This window comes from Cutaneotrichosporon oleaginosum, assembly GCF_008065305.1.
Source record: "Cutaneotrichosporon oleaginosum strain ATCC 20508 chromosome Unknown ATCC20508_contig05, whole genome shotgun sequence".
In the NCBI taxonomy this organism is placed as follows: Eukaryota; Fungi; Basidiomycota; class Tremellomycetes; order Trichosporonales; family Trichosporonaceae; genus Cutaneotrichosporon; species Cutaneotrichosporon oleaginosum.
The window spans coordinates 1,314,451-1,334,682 of NW_027072174.1; the positions used below are offsets into that span (position 1 = coordinate 1,314,451).

The 20,232-nt window shown below is 63.5% G+C and overlaps 8 protein-coding genes across 8 annotated transcripts; 3 read left to right on the forward strand and 5 right to left on the reverse strand.

The window, feature by feature from the left end:
• Positions 1-301: 301 nt before the first annotated feature.
• COLE_06057 (uncharacterized protein) lies at positions 302-1,306 on the reverse strand (the record flags this gene model as incomplete). The annotated part of the gene is made up of 3 exons (XM_018426321.2): positions 302-352; positions 385-780; positions 815-1,306. The coding sequence occupies 3 exons, from the start codon at positions 1,304-1,306 to the stop codon at positions 302-304; spliced, it is 939 nt and encodes a 312-aa protein (XP_018282523.1).
• A 31-nt stretch (positions 1,307-1,337) lies between these two features.
• On the reverse strand, positions 1,338-2,720 carry COLE_06058 (uncharacterized protein; the record flags this gene model as incomplete). Its single annotated transcript, XM_018425093.1, has 2 exons — positions 1,338-2,156; positions 2,415-2,720. The coding sequence occupies 2 exons, from the start codon at positions 2,718-2,720 to the stop codon at positions 1,338-1,340; spliced, it is 1,125 nt and encodes a 374-aa protein (XP_018282524.1).
• A 385-nt stretch (positions 2,721-3,105) lies between these two features.
• Positions 3,106-5,304, forward strand: COLE_06059 (uncharacterized protein; the record flags this gene model as incomplete). Its single annotated transcript, XM_018421882.2, has 6 exons — positions 3,106-3,217; positions 3,251-3,374; positions 3,433-3,559; positions 3,708-4,170; positions 4,202-4,776; positions 4,810-5,304. The coding sequence occupies 6 exons, from the start codon at positions 3,106-3,108 to the stop codon at positions 5,302-5,304; spliced, it is 1,896 nt and encodes a 631-aa protein (XP_018282525.1).
• Positions 5,305-5,624: 320 nt separating this feature from the next.
• COLE_06060 (uncharacterized protein) lies at positions 5,625-7,180 on the reverse strand (the record flags this gene model as incomplete). The annotated part of the gene is made up of 3 exons (XM_018421883.2): positions 5,625-5,699; positions 5,832-6,685; positions 6,979-7,180. The coding sequence occupies 3 exons, from the start codon at positions 7,178-7,180 to the stop codon at positions 5,625-5,627; spliced, it is 1,131 nt and encodes a 376-aa protein (XP_018282526.1).
• Positions 7,181-8,222: 1,042 nt separating this feature from the next.
• On the reverse strand, positions 8,223-9,363 carry COLE_06061 (uncharacterized protein; the record flags this gene model as incomplete). Its single annotated transcript, XM_018425893.2, has 2 exons — positions 8,223-8,275; positions 8,310-9,363. The coding sequence occupies 2 exons, from the start codon at positions 9,361-9,363 to the stop codon at positions 8,223-8,225; spliced, it is 1,107 nt and encodes a 368-aa protein (XP_018282527.1).
• Positions 9,364-9,720: 357 nt separating this feature from the next.
• On the forward strand, positions 9,721-11,662 carry COLE_06062 (uncharacterized protein; the record flags this gene model as incomplete). Its single annotated transcript, XM_018426322.2, has 6 exons — positions 9,721-9,841; positions 9,872-10,251; positions 10,286-10,624; positions 10,658-10,862; positions 10,899-10,990; positions 11,033-11,662. The coding sequence occupies 6 exons, from the start codon at positions 9,721-9,723 to the stop codon at positions 11,660-11,662; spliced, it is 1,767 nt and encodes a 588-aa protein (XP_018282528.1).
• Positions 11,663-12,689: 1,027 nt separating this feature from the next.
• Positions 12,690-15,021, forward strand: COLE_06063 (uncharacterized protein; the record flags this gene model as incomplete). Its single annotated transcript, XM_018421884.2, has 2 exons — positions 12,690-12,972; positions 13,163-15,021. 2 exons carry the CDS (start codon positions 12,690-12,692, stop codon positions 15,019-15,021), a joined length of 2,142 nt encoding a protein of 713 aa, XP_018282529.1.
• Positions 15,022-15,535: 514 nt separating this feature from the next.
• COLE_06064 (uncharacterized protein) lies at positions 15,536-19,564 on the reverse strand (the record flags this gene model as incomplete). Its single annotated transcript, XM_018425894.2, has 4 exons — positions 15,536-16,204; positions 16,422-18,812; positions 18,843-19,444; positions 19,498-19,564. The coding sequence occupies 4 exons, from the start codon at positions 19,562-19,564 to the stop codon at positions 15,536-15,538; spliced, it is 3,729 nt and encodes a 1,242-aa protein (XP_018282530.1).
• Positions 19,565-20,232: the final 668 nt, after the last annotated feature.

Below are 20,232 nucleotides of genomic sequence, written 5' to 3' on the forward strand. Positions count from 1 at the left end.
CAATGGACAATGGCGAGTGGGACAATGGTGGGATGCCAAGGTTTGTATTGTTGGATGAACAGTAACGCCGATGCGTCGACGTCGTCATAATCTCTCTCGTGGCTAGACTGATGCTGATGTTGATGCGAGAGCATGCATGCGAGTGAAAGGCTACATGCTGCCGAGCTGCATTTGTGCTGCTATGCAAGTGATGGTGGTTTAACATTGCTGTTGGCCGCTCGGACTGAACTCGGCGCCAGTCCCTCCCCGGCCCCGCCAAGACCCCCGCCAGGCCCCGCGCCGTCCCCACCCCGCAGCGCCGCTAGTAACGCCGGCGCGGTGCGGTCGGGTCAGTCGTAAAGTATGTCACGCCCTAGTGCGTCAGCTCGTCCCACACCGACATACCTTGAGGTCCAGGTACCTCTTGAAGCGCGGCTTCCAGCCGCGTGCGCTGACGCCGGCCGCGAGGGCGCGGGAGACAAGCTCGTCGAACGGCAGTGGCTCGTACCGGAGGATGCGGGCGTACAGGATATCGTCGGAAGTGAGGAGGTCGTAGAACATCTGGTCCAAGTCTTGGTCGGTGGCTGCTGCGTCGTCTTCGTCGGTGGTCTCGGTGGTCTTCGACTTTGTCTTGGGCTTGGGCTTGGGCTTGGGTGTGGGTTTGGCCGGGGCTCTGCCCTTGCCCTTGTTCTCCAACGGTTGGACCGGAGTAGGATGCAACGCTTCCCAGCACTCCGTGGCGAGCAGGACGAGGACTTTCTTGTCCTTGGACGGGCGGTAGCCGTAGCGTTTGACCAGTCGCTGCTGTTAAACACACGTTACCACAAACACTCACTTGCAGCTTTGGAATGTCCCAGCTGCCGTAGTCGGGCGCCTTGCTACGCTTACCAGCCGGCGCCTCCTCGTCGCTGATGCTAATGTCGTGCACCTCGTAATCGTCCTCGCCGAGCTCCCCATCTTCATCATCATCATCCTCGTCTTCACCCTCGTCCTCGTCTAGCCCCTCGTCATCTTCCTGCTCCAGAACTTCCTCCCCGTCCCACACCAGCACCGCATCCCCACCCCAGTCACTATCAGACGCGATACCCGCATCGCTCCTGGACACCGACGGCGCGGCGCTTCCCACGCTCTCACCGTCCAGAACGTCCAGAGGGCTAGGTGGCGGGCTGAAATACTCCCAATCCGGACTCGGCTCGAACTCGAGCACAGCATCGCCCCATCCAATAGGCGACGCCTGTGGCGAAGGGGACGAGCAGAGGTTGATGACCTCTCGTCTGCGCGGCGTCGGGGATCCGGGCGACCCCAGCCCGGCACCCGAAATCTCCATGCGCGCAAGCGCGCTCGACGGGGTGTGCGGCCTATCGCTGACTGATCCCCGCAGAGATGGCGTCGCGCCGCCGCTGCCGCGCCTCGTCAACGCCGACCCCGATCGCCTCGGCGAGCCGGCGCCGGCGCTCGGGGTCGATTCCCGCGGTGTGGCGGCGGCTCCCTGCGGGCTGCGAGCCGCCCCCGTGCCGAAAGGGCTTGAAGCCTCCGCCGTAGAATCTGCGGGGAGGAGTTTGTGGAGGCGAAGAGAGCCGCGAGGTGGGGCGCTGCGAGGGAAAGTGAAAGCCATCGCCTGGTTCCAGCCCGTCGTCGTAGCGCGAGAGCGCGGAGGCTGCGCGCTGCGTCTGCGATGCTTCTTCTTCCGCGAACGTTTCGCGGACGGCCTGAGAGAGGCCGATGAGCGGCGGCGCTTGAGGGAGGAGGTTGGGGATGGGGGAGTGGGCGCGTGGCGGGCGCGAGTATTCGGCTGAGAGTGAGAGGGCTGATTCGCCCAGCGGCTGCGTTGCCTGGAACGGAGAGGGGGAGCGCGAGGGAGAAGGTTCGGCGCTCCGGGAGGGAGAGCGGCTCGGGGCGCCGAAGACCTCGACCACGCGCATGTCCACCTCCTCCACCCACCCGTCGCGGGCGTGGCTTGCCCGCACGGTAGTGTTGCGGAGTGCGCGCTTAGGACGCGGCACGAGGTCGGGGAGGGAGGTCATGAGCCCGTCGGCGGCGGCGGCGGCGTTCGTGCGGCGCCGCATGAGGGTGAAGTCTTCTGTGGGGCCTTCGAGCGCGGTGGAGATGAGAGATTCAAGATTAGGCGGGGGATTTGGTGGGCGGAACGCAGGCGGTAAACAGGTAGAGAGGTGTCGCTGCCATTAGCGCAGAGATGTGCGGCGGCTCACCCATCGCGCGGCGCCGCTCTCGACTTTCTTGAAGTCTCTCTGACAGAGGAGACATCGTGGAATCTCCTTCAGGATCGCCGTTCTGGGTAGCCAGTCGGGGACGGGAAGGGGCTCGCGGGGAGTGGAAAGGAGAGATGTTGCGGTCAAGGTGGCAGAGGAGGAGGAGGCTATGGAGGCATTTAGAGCGGGAGGTGCTGATGCAGAAATTGTAGTCAACTTTCGTACTGGTCGAGGTGGGGGCGAGTCGGCAAACGCAAAGCGGCTCGCGAGACCTGTTCCAACCTCCCGCGCTTTCTCTTCACGCACAAACACTACGTCGTCGTCCTCGGGCGTCTTCTGTCGCTTATGCGCCCGTGGACGCCCTCGCTTCGCCTGCCGACTGGAGCCAGCCTGAGCGCGCCTCGCGGCAAGGGGCTGGGAGGAGCTGGAGCGCACGCGTCTCGACGCAACGCTATGTGGCGGCGGGTCGAGAGGAATAGGATCGTCCGAGTCCGAGCCCGAGTCCTGCACGAGGACGAGTGGTTGAGCCATGGTGGCAGATCGCGAGGGAGATGTTGTTTGTAACCACAATTCGCCACCCAACTGGTCTCGACATTGCCACGGAAGCAATTCCACATGAGCGCGAGCGGACGGAGTTGAGGTGGGCGTGTCCGTGCCTTGCAAGGCGTTGTTGCGTCATCTCCGCTCGCTGGAGGCTGCTCAACACCGCCCGCATCTCCGGAGCCGCCTCCTGGTGACATCTGAGACAGCGACAGAGACATGGTGGATGAATGGCATGAATGGAGTCGGTAGCTGGCGAGAGATGAATAGCATTGTGACTATTTGAGCCATTCTGGAGCCAGCAGCTGGCAGTACAGTATAACAGGGCGGATACCGGCGCGAGATGTGATGGGATGGGTGGTGCAGTGCGCACGGCATGAGTTGGTTCAACTTGGATCCTCCCATCAACCACCACGACATCTCCTTCCTACCTCCCCCAGACACGCTTGCTTTGACCATGGCAGCGACAGGCGCCGCAGCCGCCATCAGTGCGTCCGACCCCAGACCCATGCTCACTCCAGTGGCTAGTACGTCTCGCGATCCGGCAGATGCGCCCGAGTTCAACGAAACGACCACCGTCAGCCTCGAGTGGAAGCTCACGGGTCTGCGGTCCATGTACGAGTCCAGTAAAGGCGACATGAAGAGGTGCGCTTTCTCCGTTTCTCAACTCTGCTCCCTCTTTTAGGATCAGTGCTGACCGCAGTAAATGCATCAAGAGTGCCATCTTCGGCGACCCCGACAACCTGTGGGAGGTGCTGTTCTACCCAAACGCCGGAGTCAAGGACAAGGACAGCGACCAGTACTTCTCCAGCCTCTACTTGTGGTGTGTGGTGCGTGTCACGCCCAGCATCTCTATCTCCTCGCTGCTCTCTCGATCCACTTTTGTTCACCTTACTGACACCATCCTCCATTCCGCACACCCTACGCCATTGGACATGACACTCGGCCCAACATCCCCCCTTACACTCGACACCACAGCCGACGCAGCAGGAGCGTGAAGAGGCCATCTCGGGCAAGTGGGTGCGCAAAGGCTTGTGGTGGTTCCGGTTCGAGGTGCGCGCGATGAACGACGCGAACAAGTCGATCGTCCTCGGCGCCCCCAAAGATGCGAGCAACCACACCTTCGCAGCCGAGACCGCGACCAACTGGGGCTGGCAGAAGTTTGCGACGCGCGACCTGTTATTCAAACACCAAGCAGCTGAGCAGAACGACTTCTTCACCATCATCTGCACGATTACGTCGCAGCCGCAGCCGCCCGCGGGGCACTGGCTCGGCCTCGGCATCCCGCAGCGCCCTGTAGACCGCCCCACGGCTGTGGGGTGGACCGGGAGTGCAGGCGCGAGCAGCGGCGTAGGTGGAGGCACGTACGCTGCGGGTGGGCCAAAGCGCGTCGTCCCGCGCGATCTTATCAGCTGCGTCGGCGACATGCTCGACGACCCTCGTGAGGCGTCACACGATCTTGCTGACGCCAGTATACAGCGATGTCGAGTTCATAATTCCCGCGCCGAAGGGCACTGCGCCCGACGGCAAGCGTGCGCCGCCGCGCAAAATCTACGCGAGCAAGAAGATGCTTGCGCGCTGCGACTATTTCGAAGCCATGTTCCACGGGGGGTTCGGGGAAGCGGACGGCAGCCTCTCGGACGAAGACGACGGCGCGCTGAGTCCGCTGTCTGACTCGGACGCCGAGGAGGAGGCCGTAGACTTGGTTGCAGGGCCGGTGTATACGCACCACGCGTTCACGGGCAGCGCGCCCAAGGGCGCGAACACGCCGCCCGGGACGGACGGGAAGGCGGCGGCGCGCGACGACAGCGACGACGGCGCAGACGAGGGCTCGCAGGACGCCGCGGAGAGTGCGTCCGCCCAGTCGAGCCAGATCATGAGCGACAAGAACGACGAGACGCAGGGGGCGGCGGGGTTCAAGCTCGCGTTCGCGGCGACGACGTCGCGCAAGCGCGTGCGCGAAGACGCGGCGGCTATGGGGCCGCGCAAGACGCGCGTCGTCGTCCGCGACGCGGCATGGAGCACATGGTGGGCCGTGCTGTACTGGGTAAGCCTGACTTTGCGGCGCTGCTGATCCCAGCTCTACACCGACGTGGTGTACTTTGCGCCGCTCACGTCGTCCTTCGGAAACCCGAAGCAGCTGGAAGAAGCCACGTCGTTTACCGAGCTGCTCAAGCCCATCTCGCGCCGCGAGTGGATGCAGCGGTGGCTGAACGAGCGCAGGCTCACGCACGAGTGGGGCGAGGGGCCCGTCGGCCCGCGCCCCGTCTCCGCTAAAGCCGTGTACCGGCTCGCGGACAAGCTCGACTTGCCGGCGCTCAAGCTGCGCGCGTTCCAGCACATTATAAGCCAGCTGACGCCGTACAATATCCCGACCGAGGTGTTTTCGCGCTTCTCCACCCTGTTCGACGAGGTGCGCCAGGTCGAGCTCGCGTTCTTCCTCAAGCACTGGGCCGAGATCAAGAAGAGCGACGCGATGAAGAATATTTGGTCCCAAATCCGCAGCGGCAAGCATGTCGGCTTCGAGGAGGTGTGGCCAATCATCATGAGCAAGCTCGACTACCAGTCGACGTAATTGTACGAGGTGTCACGCATTGGGTCCATAGCCACAGTTGTTTTGTACGTATATGCACGGTCGCGTAGTATTTGTTTATGCTGCTGGGGTGGAGTTTGTCAGCGCCTGACTTTGTGCAGCGCGGGTAAGCCTGCCGCCATGCTGGCCTGCTTCGCTCGCGGCAGCGTCGCCGAACAATGCTGCTGCCAACATGACCTGTGACACAGAAAGTACATGACACAGGAAGTACAATGCATCAATGACGCTCGTCAGGATGTCGTCTCGTCTCCGAGGCTATGTCGGTCTGGCGGGACCTCAGCTAGACTGTGGAATGGCGCCTACTACTGCCGAAGATACACCTCAAGGAAGTCGACTGCTGCACTACAGCACTCGTCATAGCCCTTGACGCGGCGGTTCTGGTGTCAGCCTGGTCACTGGTCTGGGATCCGGGAGGGTGTGCGTGCAGCCGGGCAGTCCACTTGCAGCAGGTTTTTCCTCCCTCTCGTTTCCACGATTCTGTTCCCTCCCCGCTCATCCCGCCAACTCACCGAGAAGCGCTGGTCAAACACGTGCCCAGCTCCAGGCTCGTAGTACTCGCCGACGGGCACGCCGAGCTCTCGCAGCCGCTTGGCCATGTCGCGGCTCTGTTCGACAGGCACAATGGCATCCGCCTCGCCGTGCAGGAAATACGTCGGTGGATGAGGGTATCGACTGCGCGTGCCGTTTCCTTCTCCGTGCCCGTTGACGCCGTTGGTCGCGACACCGTTGACGCCGTCAGAGCCTCGCCCTCCCAGAAGTCTCAGCGGCGAGTGCCGCTCGGCATACACATGCTTCTCCTCATTGCTTCCTCCCCGAAGCACGGCGTCAATCCAATTTCCACGGTTGAGCAGGGTAAACACATCCCCCTGAAGGTGCTGCCGGCGCCCCACTACCAGAGTGAGGGAGTGGAATGCGCGACGCAGAGCGCCTTGCCCAAAGCCGATGCGACCAGGCGATGGACACGTGATGATGGCATGGGCGGGGTCGTTGTCCTGCGCGGCAGCAATAACTTCGGCCTCGTCAAACTCGCCGCTGAGCTCGACATTGTCCCCGCGCGTCCGGAAAAAGGGGTCGGCGAGGTCGAGGAGCGCGTGGTTGGCGAGGAATGCACGAGGAGGTGGCGTGAGGGTCTGCGCGAGAAGACCAGCGATAGTCCCACCTGCGCTGTCACCTGCAACCGCGTAACTGTCTAGCGCCACTGTGGTACCGAGGAACGTGGGGAGATGAGCGCGACACCATGCGTAGGCATCGTTGGCGTCGTCGATGATGTCCTCAAGCGACGCCTGGGGCGCGAAGCGATACGAGAAGGAAACGACGTGGATCCCGCGGCGCAGGAGAAGGGGTACGACCCACGGGGTGACCTCTGTGGTTGTTAGCGGGCGCCCGTCGGTTTCGGGGAGCGCGTCAAGGTGCGTGGGGGGAAGGAGTGTGGCGCGTGTGGAGGGGCGTGATGGCTTGTAAGCCACCGGACTATAGCGAACGTTTGTAGCGCTGAGGGCGCTTTGTGCGTCCAGAGTGGTGATGGTGAGAAGGAAGGGCGCGCGGACGATCAGCAGTGGTGTGTCGTCGTCGTCGGCGCCAGTCGCTGTAGCGACGACAGACGCGGGTCATTGTGTGCTTCGCCATCGGCTCCACTGGGAAGAGATAAGAACGCACCTTCGTGCATGCCAAAGAGGAAAGCGCCGCCGTGCGACCAGAGGAGCCATGGGCTGGGCGAGTTTACTGGGGAGGGCCAGAGACGGAGACGGAGGTCGACGCCATGTTTGGTGGCGAAGATGTGGTCGCTGAAGGGGCAGGTGTAGTCTGTTGGGTCGGGGAGGGTGGTGGGGGTGAAGGCCGAGTCGCTCGTGTCTGGCATGGCGCGAGCGGCCGGGGGGGAGATGGGAGTTGCGAGGATGAAGTGGTAACGAAATGCGAGGGGAGTGGAGTGAGATGCGGGAGAGAGAGGGGGGGGTGAAGGGAGGCGGGAGGAAGAGGGATATTAGGGGAACGAGGATGAAGAGATTAATGGAAGGAGAGAGAGAAAGAGAAAGAGATGAAGAGAGAGAGAGAGAAGAAAGACGAGGATGAGTTGAAGAGGATGACGAGGATGATGGAGAGGAAGAGGAGAACGACGACGACGACGACGGCAGAGGAGGAGGAGGAGGAAGGGTGAAAGAGAGCAATCGATCGGCTTGTTTACTCCGTCCACTCCACAATCCGTCATCCATCCATCAGCTCTCCTCCGTGCGCTCCTTGCTGCCTCCGATGCTGCATACTGCGTGCTGCGTGCTGCGCCGCCGAGGCTGCTGCGCTATGCGTTGCCTCTGTTCGCATTGGAGCATGGCGCGCGACAGTTACTCGCACTAAGGGCCCAAGACAGACTAACAAAATGTTGGCGCGTGGGCAATAGCTCCACTTGCAGGAGTACGTGAGCAAGGGTAGACGCCAGCACGAGGACGAGCACGAGCACAAGCAAGCACTGACGCCGCGCCGAGGCGGGGGCACGGTCCACATGGGCACTCCGATAGTCCGAGTGCAGGGCTCAGCACGCGCAGGAGCAGAGCTTTACAGCTTTACAGAACAACAGATGCCTCGGAGAGAGACGCGGGCCGAAGACGAGAGGCACCAGCGCCGAGGATTCTGCGGCCGTATCTCGACTCTCCACCAATGCGCTGCCCGCATCGCCCGTTCTTCGTGCCGCTGTCGCCGTCGTGACGTTCGATTACAGGGTCGAGCATGCGACCTCTTTCGAGTGGCATTCGTCTCTCTCCTCCTCGCTCCATGTCTTGTCTTGGCATCGATGGCATCACGGCGTCTCCCCCGCTCCCCCCGCACATGCTACATGATATCGATAACAGCTCAGCCTGACACTACAACTCGTACAGCTCTTGGCCGTGATACCCGACCCTCTCACCATCTCACAACAAATCAAGCCCGTCCATGCTCATCACATTGTGCTCGTCCTCATCCCCTGTCGTCAGCTCTAGCATCCATGTGCAACTTACGCCCACATGCACTGCACTCCTCGACGCGCCCATACTCCAACCGCTCCAGCACCTCATGCACGAACTCGGCATCGAGGCCTCTGGCAGGTAGGTCGCGCGCGATGCCCGTCCGGATGCTCTCGTCCACCATGCCCTTGACTTCGCGATACCACACGCCGTCCGAGTCGTCGTCCTCGCGCTCCTCTTTCGTCAACACGTGGTTGGCGACACCACAAAAGCGCCACCGCGTCCGCTGTAACGTGGCATAGTGTACGCCGCTCCCCACCGCCGAAGACGGGAAGAGGTTCTTGATGGCCGTACCCATCTGCCACGGGCGCATGTTCCACTCTGGGCCGGGGAGGCGCACAGCCGCCTCGCCTACGGGGAAGCGGTACCGTCCCCGAAAGAGGGGGTGGGGGATGGCGTGTGGGGCAAAATCATAAACGTTCGTCGTAGGCAACGACGGGAGGACTTGGTGCACGACGTCGTGGAAGGTCACGCTCACGAGGTCCCATCCCGCCGTGAGCGCTTCCAGGCGGCGCACAAGCGCGTACGCCCCACGCGTCGATGCTTCGCGGTACGCGTCCCACTCTGCGGCGGGCACGTGGCGGAACGCGACGCACAACCGCGTCGGCCGCTGCGCCGCCAGGCCTTGCAGAAGACCGGGCAGGGGTCCGGTCCATATACGCAGCTGGTCGACGGCGACAGGGCCGAGGCATACAGACTGTAAGCGAGGCATGAGGGGCTCAGCGGCGGCGGCGGCGGCGGCGGCAACAGCGACGTCTGCAAACCCCGCCGCGTCGGCGAGCGTGGGCACGCGCACGCGCCGCACATACCGCCACGCGCGGAGGCGGCGGCGTGTGGCCTCGTCGGAGCGGAGGCCCACGTCGCCGGGGGCGAGCGCGCTCAACAGCCCCACCGCGCGGGGGCCCAGCACCACCTCGCGATACAGCGCGGGGGCGGCGGCGTCGTAGGCTGCGCGCGAGGCGCGGGCGAGGGCCGCGAGCGTGCCCCGCGCGCCGCGTGCGGCGAGGAGGTCGGCGACACGCACGAGGATATCAGGAGGGAGACGCATGGGGGAGAGAGAGAGAGAGTGGAGATCCGTGGAACTAGACCGGGGTCGCTAAGCGCTGCCTGTCTCGCTTAAACCAATGGGATTCCGCATTAGCCTCGGAGCCCCTCGATTACCCCCTATTACCCCTCAATTAACCTGGATTAGAACGGCTACCTCCACTCGCTCGTATCCGCAACCGCCCTCTGTCCTCAAGCCACAAACACTTTGCCATCTCTTTCTCTTTCTCTTTCTCAACGTCTCACTCACGCTCTCATCTATTGACCTCGGCGTCACAGGCGCCTGCGGCTCCGCTACTCACATTCCGGAGCTACTCCTTCGCCCCCTCTCCCCGCTCACCTCCACCCCCTCGCCCGGACCATGTCCGAGTCGCCCCCCGGCAAGCGCCGCTCACCGGGGTCCGGCGGCGGGTCCCAGAAACGCACACGCTCGCGTAACGGCTGCCTCGTCTGCCGCGCCCGCCGCATCAAGTGCGACCTCGGTGCGTGCCCCCAAGGATCTGCTGACCCAGAACGCCCCGAATGCAAGCGCTGCGTCAACTATGGCGCCGAGTGCGTGTATCCCGTCAAGAAGGCGTTTGACCCAGCGGCCGTGGACGCCGCCTTGGGGAGCAGGCACAACCGGCCGTCTAACGTGGCGGCGACGGCGGCGGCATTCCACGACCCCAGCGTCGGGCCGAGCCGAAACCCGGCAGTCAGCCCGCCCCTGCTGCTGTCGAACCAGCCGCCACCACGCGCCGACATGAAGAGCACGATCGAGGATCTGCCGCCAATGGAGATGGTGCATGCGCTCTTCCGCAAGACGAAGATGGGCAGCTTCTTCAATAACCCCGGCATGAGCCCGCCCGAGTTCCTCCAGCACGTCTTCCCGAATCCTGAAGATCTGCGATGCGTACGTCGTCGTATGCAGGCAGAGCTGACCACAGTTCCACCACTGCCTTACGTACTCGCTCTCGCTCATGGTAATTGACGAGGAGCACAACCCGTGGGTGGAGCACATCGCGCCCATGTTTCTCTTTCCTTCGGGCGACGCGCCCCTGTCCACCTCGGCGCTCAAGTTCGCGATGCTCGCGATCGGCGCGACCCACCTGGCATATCTGGAAGCAACAAGCCGCGTCTCGGCAGCCCAGGCAGAAAACACTCTCCAGCTGTCCCGGCAGTACCGGCATACAGCGCTAGGCTTGCTGCGGCAGGCTCGGCGTATCCCCGGCGAGCTGTCGAACGATGCGTTCCTCGCGGCGTCGCTCCTGATCGTCGACAACGATGTGAGTGTGTGTTGCCGTGTTGGCTGACCGCAGATCCTGGCAGCGACTGTGTCGTGGCGCGAGCCACTACGTTATGCCAAGGCGTCTATCGCGCACCGAGGAGGAGCGGGCAATGTGCTTTTTGGACAGGACTGGCGTACTGCACTTGCTGGGAGGGCGAATGGCGGGCCAGAGCTTGCCCCGCCGCTCTCTGCACGGCGCTATCTCATCGAACATGCCGTAATGCACGACTTGTTGTGTAAGTTGCCCAAACGCGTGCATCAGCTGACCTCTGCATGCCTGACTTCTGGCGCTCCGCCAACAATCCTGGACAACGACTCTCCGTGGTGGGAAGCGTTGGGGACTACGGGCATCACTGATCGAGAGGTACGGTTCAACTCTTTTCCCCAGACAACTCACTGACGTCAGTGGGAATCTATCGAGGCGCTGGTCGGCTACGACCGGTCGCTAATGCGGATCGTGGCGACAATCCTGGCACTCTACGCCGAATGGCGCGCGTTCGAAGCGCACTACCGCCCACTCAACGAGCTCGACCCCGCCGTCTCCCTACACTCCCCCGCGGCCATGGAGCGGATGGAGCTCTCGCGCCGGCTCGCCGACTGCCAGATCGAACTGGCGACGTGGCGCGCCGAAGCGCCCGCGCGATACATGGACCAGCGGACGATGGTGGGCTCGATGGCGCTGTGGCACGAGGCGCAGATCATCGTGCTCCGCGACATGCAGAAGCGCGGGCGCGACGACGCGGACGTGCAGTCGTCCGCGGCGGCTGTGCTCGAGCTGTGCATCGAGGCGGGGGACAAGGTCGAGTTCCTCAACTGGCCGTTCGCGATCGCGTGCTCGGTCCTCCTCGACCCGGACAAGCGGGACACGGCGCGCGGCATCGTCAAGACGTTTGCGTACCAGTGCTGCCACGAGATTGAGAGTGTGCGCGTGTTGATCGAGGAGATGTGGCGACGCATCGACGAGGGATACGACGACGAGGCGTGTAATTGGCGCGAAGTGTTGTTGGAGATTGGCCGCCCGGTGTTGATCGGGTAGGCTACGAGTTAGTCGTGAGGGAGGTGTATGAGAGGGTGAATGGTTGGGGGCGTAGGAGGCGTGTCACATGGGCAGCTGGGCAGTCGATAAGCATCAGTTTGGGTTTGTGGGGTCGGCAATCGGCTCATCATGTACGGATCATCATGCAGATTGTGTCTGGCACGTCTAGAAGTTGGATATGGTCCACGTAGTCGGATATGATAAGCACGGCTATCCCGAAGCTCGAGGTGGGCAGTGGCGATGGAATACCCACTCCTGGCCGCCACTGGTCCTGCCTCAAAACGTCCATGTTCAGCCATGAAACCTGTCGAACTGGTAGTTCAGCAACAGACTGTGCTGCACAAAGTCCACCAACGCTTGCATGCTGTCTTGGTCTGGCATTCGATGGCACGAGTTTCGGGTATTTGGATTGCACGCCAGGTGCCCATAGTCCTAAGGTCAACGCGCGCTCGACGACGGACTGGCGAGACTCAGTCCACCACCCGAGCGTCTTGCACTTGCACATGATAGCGAGCGCTCTATCTCGCGGAAGGGCCCCGCCTCGGTCTCGGATCTCGGATACCTGATGGCGCGGAGAGGAGCTCGCGCGTCCCGCGGCAGGTGTTGCACAGGCCAGAGCCACAAGCCAGTCACAAGTTCGGCAGACGCGAGGATTGATAGAGAGGGTTGAGCCTAAATGAACGGCTAAACGATAGACGACAGCCGACGCCACTCCTCTCCTCTCACTCTGAACCGATCTCGACGCCGACCAGTTCCTTGCGCGCCATGCCGCCCACTAAGCGGACATGCCGCCGCCTCAAGCCAGAGATAGGGCGCGCAGCGCAGCGCTCTCTCGCCAGACGCCATCACGCACCAACCATGCCAGCCAGGCTAATCTGAAATGAGCCGGATCATCCTCGCATCTCGTCGCTCGTGGCTCGCGCTCGATCGCCTCGTACCCGGTGACTTGCGGTGGGCACGCGCGCGTGCTCGTATATAATCTCCTCCTCCGCTCTGTCAGTCTCCATCTCCCCCAACTCCCCACACAATGTCCGTCCCAGCCCCCCTCCACCCCCTCGACCCGCTGTCGCCGGCCGAGATCGCCGCATGCGTCTCCGCCGTCAAGGCAAAGGTTAAGGAGAACGAGCACGGCGAACACCGCCTCTGGTTCAAGAGCATCCAGCTTATCGAGCCGCCCAAGAAGCTCCTCGCGCCCTGGCTTGACCAGTGGCACGCCGCCGGCCGCGGCCACCGCAACATCCTCCCCCGCCTGCCCCGCAATGCTGTCGTGCTCATGGGCGTCAAGCGGCCCAAGTCGACGACATGGTATGGTGAGTAGTTTTTGCTCGGCATGGGCTCCACAGAAATGTGGATCCGCCGATCCGCCGATCCACTGGATCGGGGATCTACAATCACCAATTGGCGATCTCCATACCCAGCCTCTCACCTCATCATCTTTCCTCTCACCTCATCATCTTTCCTCTCACCTCATCATCTTTTTACCCGCTCACACCCCTCCAGAGATCTTTGTCTCCCTCGACGGCAAGGCCAAGGTCACCGAGACCATCTCGGCGCCCACCCACCTCCATGTGCCTCCCGACATGGCCGAGATGATGGCGGCCGAAGAGGCGCTGCTCAAGCACCCCGAGTTCCTGCGTGCCGTCGAGAAGATGCAGCTGCCGCCGCACGCACGCGTCGTCGCCGACGGCTGGATCTACGGCGCCGACTCGGAGGAGCGCACGAACCGCCACACGCCGTTCATGGTGTACCTGAACCTGACGAACGGCGAGCACGAAGACTCGTGCCACTACAGCGCGCCGCTCCCCATCGTGCCCGTCATGAGCTCGGACGACTTCTCGCTCGTCCGCATCGACTACTGCCCGATCTTCGGGACGGGGGAGAAGACGATCCTCGACCTCGACGGGCCCTTCCCGTGGCACCTGTACGTGACGAACGAGTACGACGCGGCGCTGGTCGAGGCGAGCGGCGTCGCCCTCCGCACCGACGTCAAGCCGTACCGCGTGATCCAGCCCGAGGGCGCCTCGTTCTCGCTCGAGGGCCGCGTCATCAACTGGCAGAAGTGGAGCTTCCACATCGGCTTCAACTACCGCGAGGGCCCTGTGCTCAGCGACATCCGCTACGACGGCCGCAAGGTGTTCTACCGCGTCTCCGTGTCCGACATGACTGTGCCCTACGGCGACCCCCGCGCGCCCTACCACCGCAAGCAGGCGTTCGACCTCGGCGACATCGGCGCCGGTCTCTGCGCCAACTCGCTCCAGCTCGGCTGCGACTGCCTCGGCGAGATCCACTACCTCGACTTTGACCACTTCGGGGTCGACGGGCAGGCGCAGGCCATCAAGGGTGCCGTGTGCATCCACGAGCAGGACGAAGGCCTTGGGTGGAAGCACACCAACTTCCGCACGAACCGGCCCTCGGTCGTGCGCAACCGCGTCCTCGTCATCCAGACGATCATCACCGTCGCAAACTACGAGTACATTTTCGCGTGGAAGTTTGACCAAGCCGCCGGCGTGCACCTCGAAACCCGTGCGACGGGTATCCTCTCGACCGCGGCGATCTTGCCCGGCGAGACGTCGCCGTACGGCAACGTCGTGTCGCCCGGCGTGCTGGCCACGAACCACCAACACCTGTTCTCGGTGCGCATCGACCCCTCGATCGACGGGCACAACAACACGGTCGTGCAGGAAGACTCTGTGACGATGCCGTACGACAAAGCGAACCCGCCCGAGAACAACCGGTGGGGTGTGGGCTACGTGGTCGAGAAGACGCCGGTGACGCGCTCGGGCGGCTACGACGCGGCGCCGGAGAAGAACCGCGTGTTCAAGATCACGAACCCGAGCAAAATCAACCCGATTTCCGGCAAGCCGGTCGCGTACAAGCTCGTGCCGACGCCGTCGCAGCTCATGATCGCCCACCCCGACTCGATCCAGTACGCGCGCGCCGAGTTCGGCGAGCACCACATCTACGTCACCAAGTACCGCGACGGCGAGCTGTACGCGGGCGGCAAGTGGACGAACCAGAGCACGGGCAATGCCGAGGGCATGCGCGCGTACATCGGGCGCGGGGACGCGGTCGAGAACGAAGACATTGTCGTGTGGCACACCTTCGGGCTCACGCACAACCCCCGTGTCGAGGACTTCCCGGTCATGCCGTGCGAGACGCACACGTTCTCCCTCAAGCCCAACGACTTCTTCTCCAAGAACCCGGCCATCGACGTGCCCCCCTCCACGCAGACGTTCAACCAGTCCAACCTCTACAAGGCGGGATGCGCGGGGTGCAAGGACGGCGGGTGCGGGTGCCAGGCCAAGGGCATCGCGTGCAAGTGCAAGGCCGGCGAGTGCAACCGCACCGGCAAGCTCTAGGGAACAGTAGTCAGCAGATTGTATTGGACAGGCATGAGGCGCGCATGAGGTGACGTATGAGGCAATGCATCGGATCCGTTTGGTACATACGCGGGTGAGGGGAAGCGAGGACAACTGGGGTCAGAGTGGCGGAATGGGCATCTCCCTCTGCCCTCTGCGCCATGCCAAGCTGACATTAATCAGGCGCGGCCATGCGATCGTGCGAGATCGCCTCGGCATGCTGACGCGAGATAACGCTCACTCGATCGCCATATCGCAATATCGTCGTCTTCTTGCGTCGCGGCACCCTCGCTTCGAAGCAGTGGCGTGCGGTGACTGCAAGCTGGCCGCTCAGCGCCACATGCCTCAACCTCCCCCCCTAAGCTCCTCCTCAAACAGTCTTTGCCTCATCCTCCTGGCCACCCCTCCCCACTCTTCACGCCTATGTACATGCATGCCCGGAACCACGTACACTTCGATGACTGTTACGATGCCAATCTTCTAGATACCTTCTACTTTCGTACACTGTTACACATCACACCCGCTCCAAGAACCCCGCACTGAACGCGCCCAGCGCCCGCCGGCTCGCAGGGTACACGGTCGTGCTCGCGCGCAGCGCCGCAATAAGGCTGTCGCACACGTCGCGCGGATACCGCATGGTCTCGACGGCGCCGCCGAAGCCCGGCAGGCCCGCCGTGCCCCGGTCCGCGCCGTCGAGGAGCTTGAACATGATCTTGGCGGCGCGCATCGAGCGCGCCGGCTCGCCCGCGCGCGTGCTTGATGCGTTGCGGCCCCGCGCGCGGTCGCCTGACGCACGCATGCCCAAGCGGCCGGGGCGTTCGCTCGAGGGCCGCGACGGCGCCGGCGGCGCCGACGTCAGGCTGAATGTCGCCTTTGCCGGGCGGCGATAGGCGACGTGCATGCTGGGATTGAAGAGCCAGAGCGCGAGGCGCGGGGCGCCCGTCGCCTCATCCGCGATCAGGAAGCGGTAGGCCGCGTGCGCTTGTGAGAGCTCCAGCATGTCCGAGACGACAAAGCAGGACACGGGGAAGCGCACGTGCTCGATCTCGCCGATGCCACGCCCGCGCATGAGCGATATCGCCCACTTGTTGAACCGCACCGTGCCCGCGCCGATGTAGCCCGACTGACGGACCTTGCCGAGCACCTCGCCGCAAGGGCATGAGACGCGGCGCCACTCGTCAGGCTGGAGTCAGCGTGGTTCCACTGGTGGTAGTGTATGTCCCTCCCCTTGTAGCCCCCGCCGCGGGACTCGAGCGGCGACGGTTTGTACAGGAGTGCACGGGACTGTGCGTGTGCTCTGGGGCTGGTGTATCGACCGTGTGCGCGGAACCTGCAAGGGCTCCGCGCACCGCCAACAGGTATGGCGGTGGCCTTCTTATAGCCCGTGTGATGAGACTCACCTCGCTGCTCTCCTGCTCCACCAGTTTGGTCTTGCACACGTCGTTCCCCGAGACGAGGAGGTACGACCCGCCGACGAGCACCGTGTTGTTTGTCGGCCAGAACCCGTCCTTGGTCTGCTTGGCGATGTGGGCGGTGAAGGCTGGGTCGGCATGGCACATCCACACCTCGAGCATCTCAGCCCAGTGTTCGCTCGGCAGGTCCTTGAACGCGACGCCGCTTGGGAACTCGGCAATCTCGCGGTCGCACTGCGTGCAGCACAGGCTTCTGGGAGCGAGTTGTCGCAGACTCGGCGCGGAGAGGGCGTGCGTGATGTGAGCGTTCAAGCTTGCCGCGCTCATGGGCAGTGCGGCGAGCTTCGCCTCCATGTGCCCGTCCGCCAGGACGAAGGGCACGCGCTGGCCGAGCGGCACAGCGGAGGGAAGGGCGATGTTGATGCGCACATTTGGGTCAGAGCGCGACGTGACGACAGCGCCACCCGGTGTTGTGACTTCGAGCTCGAGGTCAGTCGCTAGCGCAGTGTCGCCGCCGTATAGCATGACCTGGACGACGCGAAGGTTCTCCTGCGTCTCGCACAGGTAGCCGACGGCATCGGGGTCGATGGCGGGAGGTGGGGGAGGGGGGAGAGGGACGGGGCGGCATTTCGGGGTGGTGTTCGCGCTACCACTGTCTTTGAGGGACGTGGTAGACCCACGGCGCACGAGCTGGCCCATGAGCTTGCGAATGGAGCGGGGCTCGGACGTGCGAGTCGGCTCGTCGTACAGGCTCGGCGGGAAGGCGGGGGACGTAGGCGTCCTGGGCCCGATGGACGGCGTGCGGCCCCACGGACTCGAGGGAGTGACGGGCGTGCGCGGCGTCAAGAGCTCGCGCGATCCGACGCGCGGCAGCCACCCCGTAGACGAGAGCGGGGCGCGCGGCGGCGCGTTGCCGGTGAGGGAGAGGAAAGCTTTCCTCTTGGGCGTGGGCGGGGGCGCGTCCTGGTTGGGCAGGCGCGAGCCGGCGTCGGCGACGATGGCGAACAAGTCCTTCTCCTTGAACTTGCGGCGCGCTTTGAGGGTGGACGACTTGGATGACTTGGTCGAGTACGCCGAGATGGATGGAGCCTTGTCAGAATTGTGAATTGTGGGATTTGCAGATCGAGCGGCGGCAGTCTGTTTTCGTTTGTTGGCCAGGAACGTCTCGAGTGGGATTGGAAAGTCTTGTGTTCCAAGCCGTGCTGGACTCCGGTCAATCGCCTCCTCCAAGTATCCGCTGGGCTTGGGCAGCGCCGCGCGCGGCCGCAGCGGCACGTCTTGGTCGCGCATGCGTGTGCTCGCGCTGTTCTCCATCAGCTCTTCGAGGAATGTTGTGCGCTCTACGTCCTCGCGCCGGCTGCGTGTGCGCGAGACGTTGCGCGACGCGGGCGCGCTCGCCGGCGTCGGCGGCAGCTCCCGGAACATGTACGACTTGCGCGATAGCCGCCGGTCGTCGAGTGCCACGGCGGCCTCCTTGGTCGGTGCGTGGGCGCGCTCGATTTTGTCCCACAGGTCGTCGAGCTCGCGGAGTCTCGCCTCGCTCGGCTTCTTGAGGCTCAGTGGCGCCGGCGCAGGCTTGGTCCGCCGCTGGGCCGAGGTGCGCAGCGCGATGCGCTGGTCGTCGAGCTGCGGCGCCATGGTGTGCAGCCGCTCAATGGCGTGCGTGACCGTGTCGAGGTCGTTGAGGATCGGCGCGATGCTACTCAACGCCGAGTGCATGCTGCGTGGCGAAGACAACTCGCCGCTCTTCCGGTCCTTGCCCGACACCGCCGACGCCGTCTCGCCCAGCACCCGGTCGTCGCGATAGTCCTTGTATGCTGGTGGGCCGGAGACGCGCGAGCTGCCCGAGCCGGCCGAGTCGCGCTCGCTCCGCCGATACTTTGGCGGCAGCGAGAGGATGCTCTTGACGTCGTCGTCCTCCTCTGATGAGAAGCGGGGAGCGTCCTCGTCATCTCGTGCGCGCACCATGTCGACAATGTCGCGAGCAAGCGTCTCGACGCGTGCCCAAGCCAACTCCTCGCGCACGACCTCCACCGGATGTTCAGACGTCTCGCTGGATAGGTTTTGTGGCGCAGGGCGGGGCTGACGCTGCGCCACCACGGCTTGAGCGCCAAGCAGGGCGTGGACAAGGGCGAGGAACGGCGACTGATCTCCATCCTCCTCTGCCGGGGTCGCCGGCGAGCAGCACGCCGAGCTCGGGTGGAACGTCTCGAGCTCGTATGTTGCTTCCAGGAGGTCGCCGAGCTTGGCGGCGAGTTCCTTGTCGGCGGAGCCCGCACTTGAACCCGAGCCTGAGGTGTGTGGTCGGACGAGAATCTCGATGCAGTCGGCGCAGTGTCGCTGTATCCCGACGAGATTGAGCTCGGTCATGTCGTCGTACTGCATCAGCGTGGCCACGGTCAGACTCACGTCGTACTCTACTGACACCGTGACGTCGGAAGCGTCGGTGCCAGCATCGGAGAGGACGTCCGAGACACGGTCGTCTTCTAATGCTTGCCTTCCGTTAGACGCGGCGAGGAGCAGGGCAAGCTGCTCCATTGGGAAGGGGGCGGGTGGGGGAGGCAGGGCACCCAGAGCATCGACTTCGTCGAGCTGGAGGGCATTGTGGAGGTGGTCGGAGTGGGATCGTGTTGCCGAGTCGCTGTAACAGCTGAAGTTGGAGAGCGCGGTGGCAGGGCGCTCCATCGTAAGCTCGGCCATGGCCGGGAATGGAGCGGGTGAGGAGGTGGGAGTGTGATGTGAGGGGTGTGAGGGTGTGAGGTGTGAGGAGCGAGAAATGATGTGGTGATCAAAGATGGGAGGACGCTGAGTAGAACGACGACGACGACGACGACGGAGACAGAGACGACGGCGACGACGACGACGACGATGATGATCAAGACTGATCGATAGATAGATAGTTAGATAGCAGTATAGCAGATGGGAGATGGGAAAGGTGGGTGTGTGGCGGCTCCTTTGGCCTCCTCGACTACCTATGGCTTTGATCTCAATGGCCGCAACTGCGCGACTGCCTCCTCGCGTCAGTTGGTCGTCCGACTGGGCGGGAGGGACCGGCGGCACGCACCTACATTCACTATCACACATCGTCCAAAAACTGCACAACAAAGAGAATTGGGAGGGTCTCTCGCCATAAGATCGCCCGTGCGCTCCAGGTTGACAGAGGTGGAACAAGGTGCACTGGAGCGAGACGAGGGGTGTCAGAGGATGGAGGGCACGACTCGGGGCTTGAGATGGCCAGGCAGCGGTGGGTGCGGCAGGTGCGGCAGGTGGGGAGGGTAGAGGGAGTGGGGAGAGTGGAGAGGGTGGGGTGACAACGCGTGCACGCGTCGCGGGCTGCTTGCCGTGGGTCGTGCATGCGCGCCGCACCTGCACTCTGCACGATACAAGTTGCGACGACGAGGGCCGAGGAGGTATTCCAGCGATGGATTTCCTGATGTGGCCTGGAATCTCTACCTTATCCCACGCCGAGAACAAAAGAGCCACAGAGGTCTGACGCGAGCCCTTCATGAACCGTGCATACGCCACCGCCACTTACGGTGCCACACGCTCCTCGTATCCCACTTCCCTTCCGCCACTGAAACGTAGCGACAACCCCAATCTCGTCATGTGACCCATCTGGACAGCGCCACTCGTTCTCGCAACGCTCGTCTCGCTCGCCGCCACAGCTTGCTGCTTCTCCGGCCTGGCCACCTGAGCCATAGGACGGACTTCAGTTCAGAGACATCACGATTTGCTTTCTCGACTACTCTAGTGCCTGGCCTCGCGCTCATTTCTAATGAGCCTGTTTTATCTTTCGCCC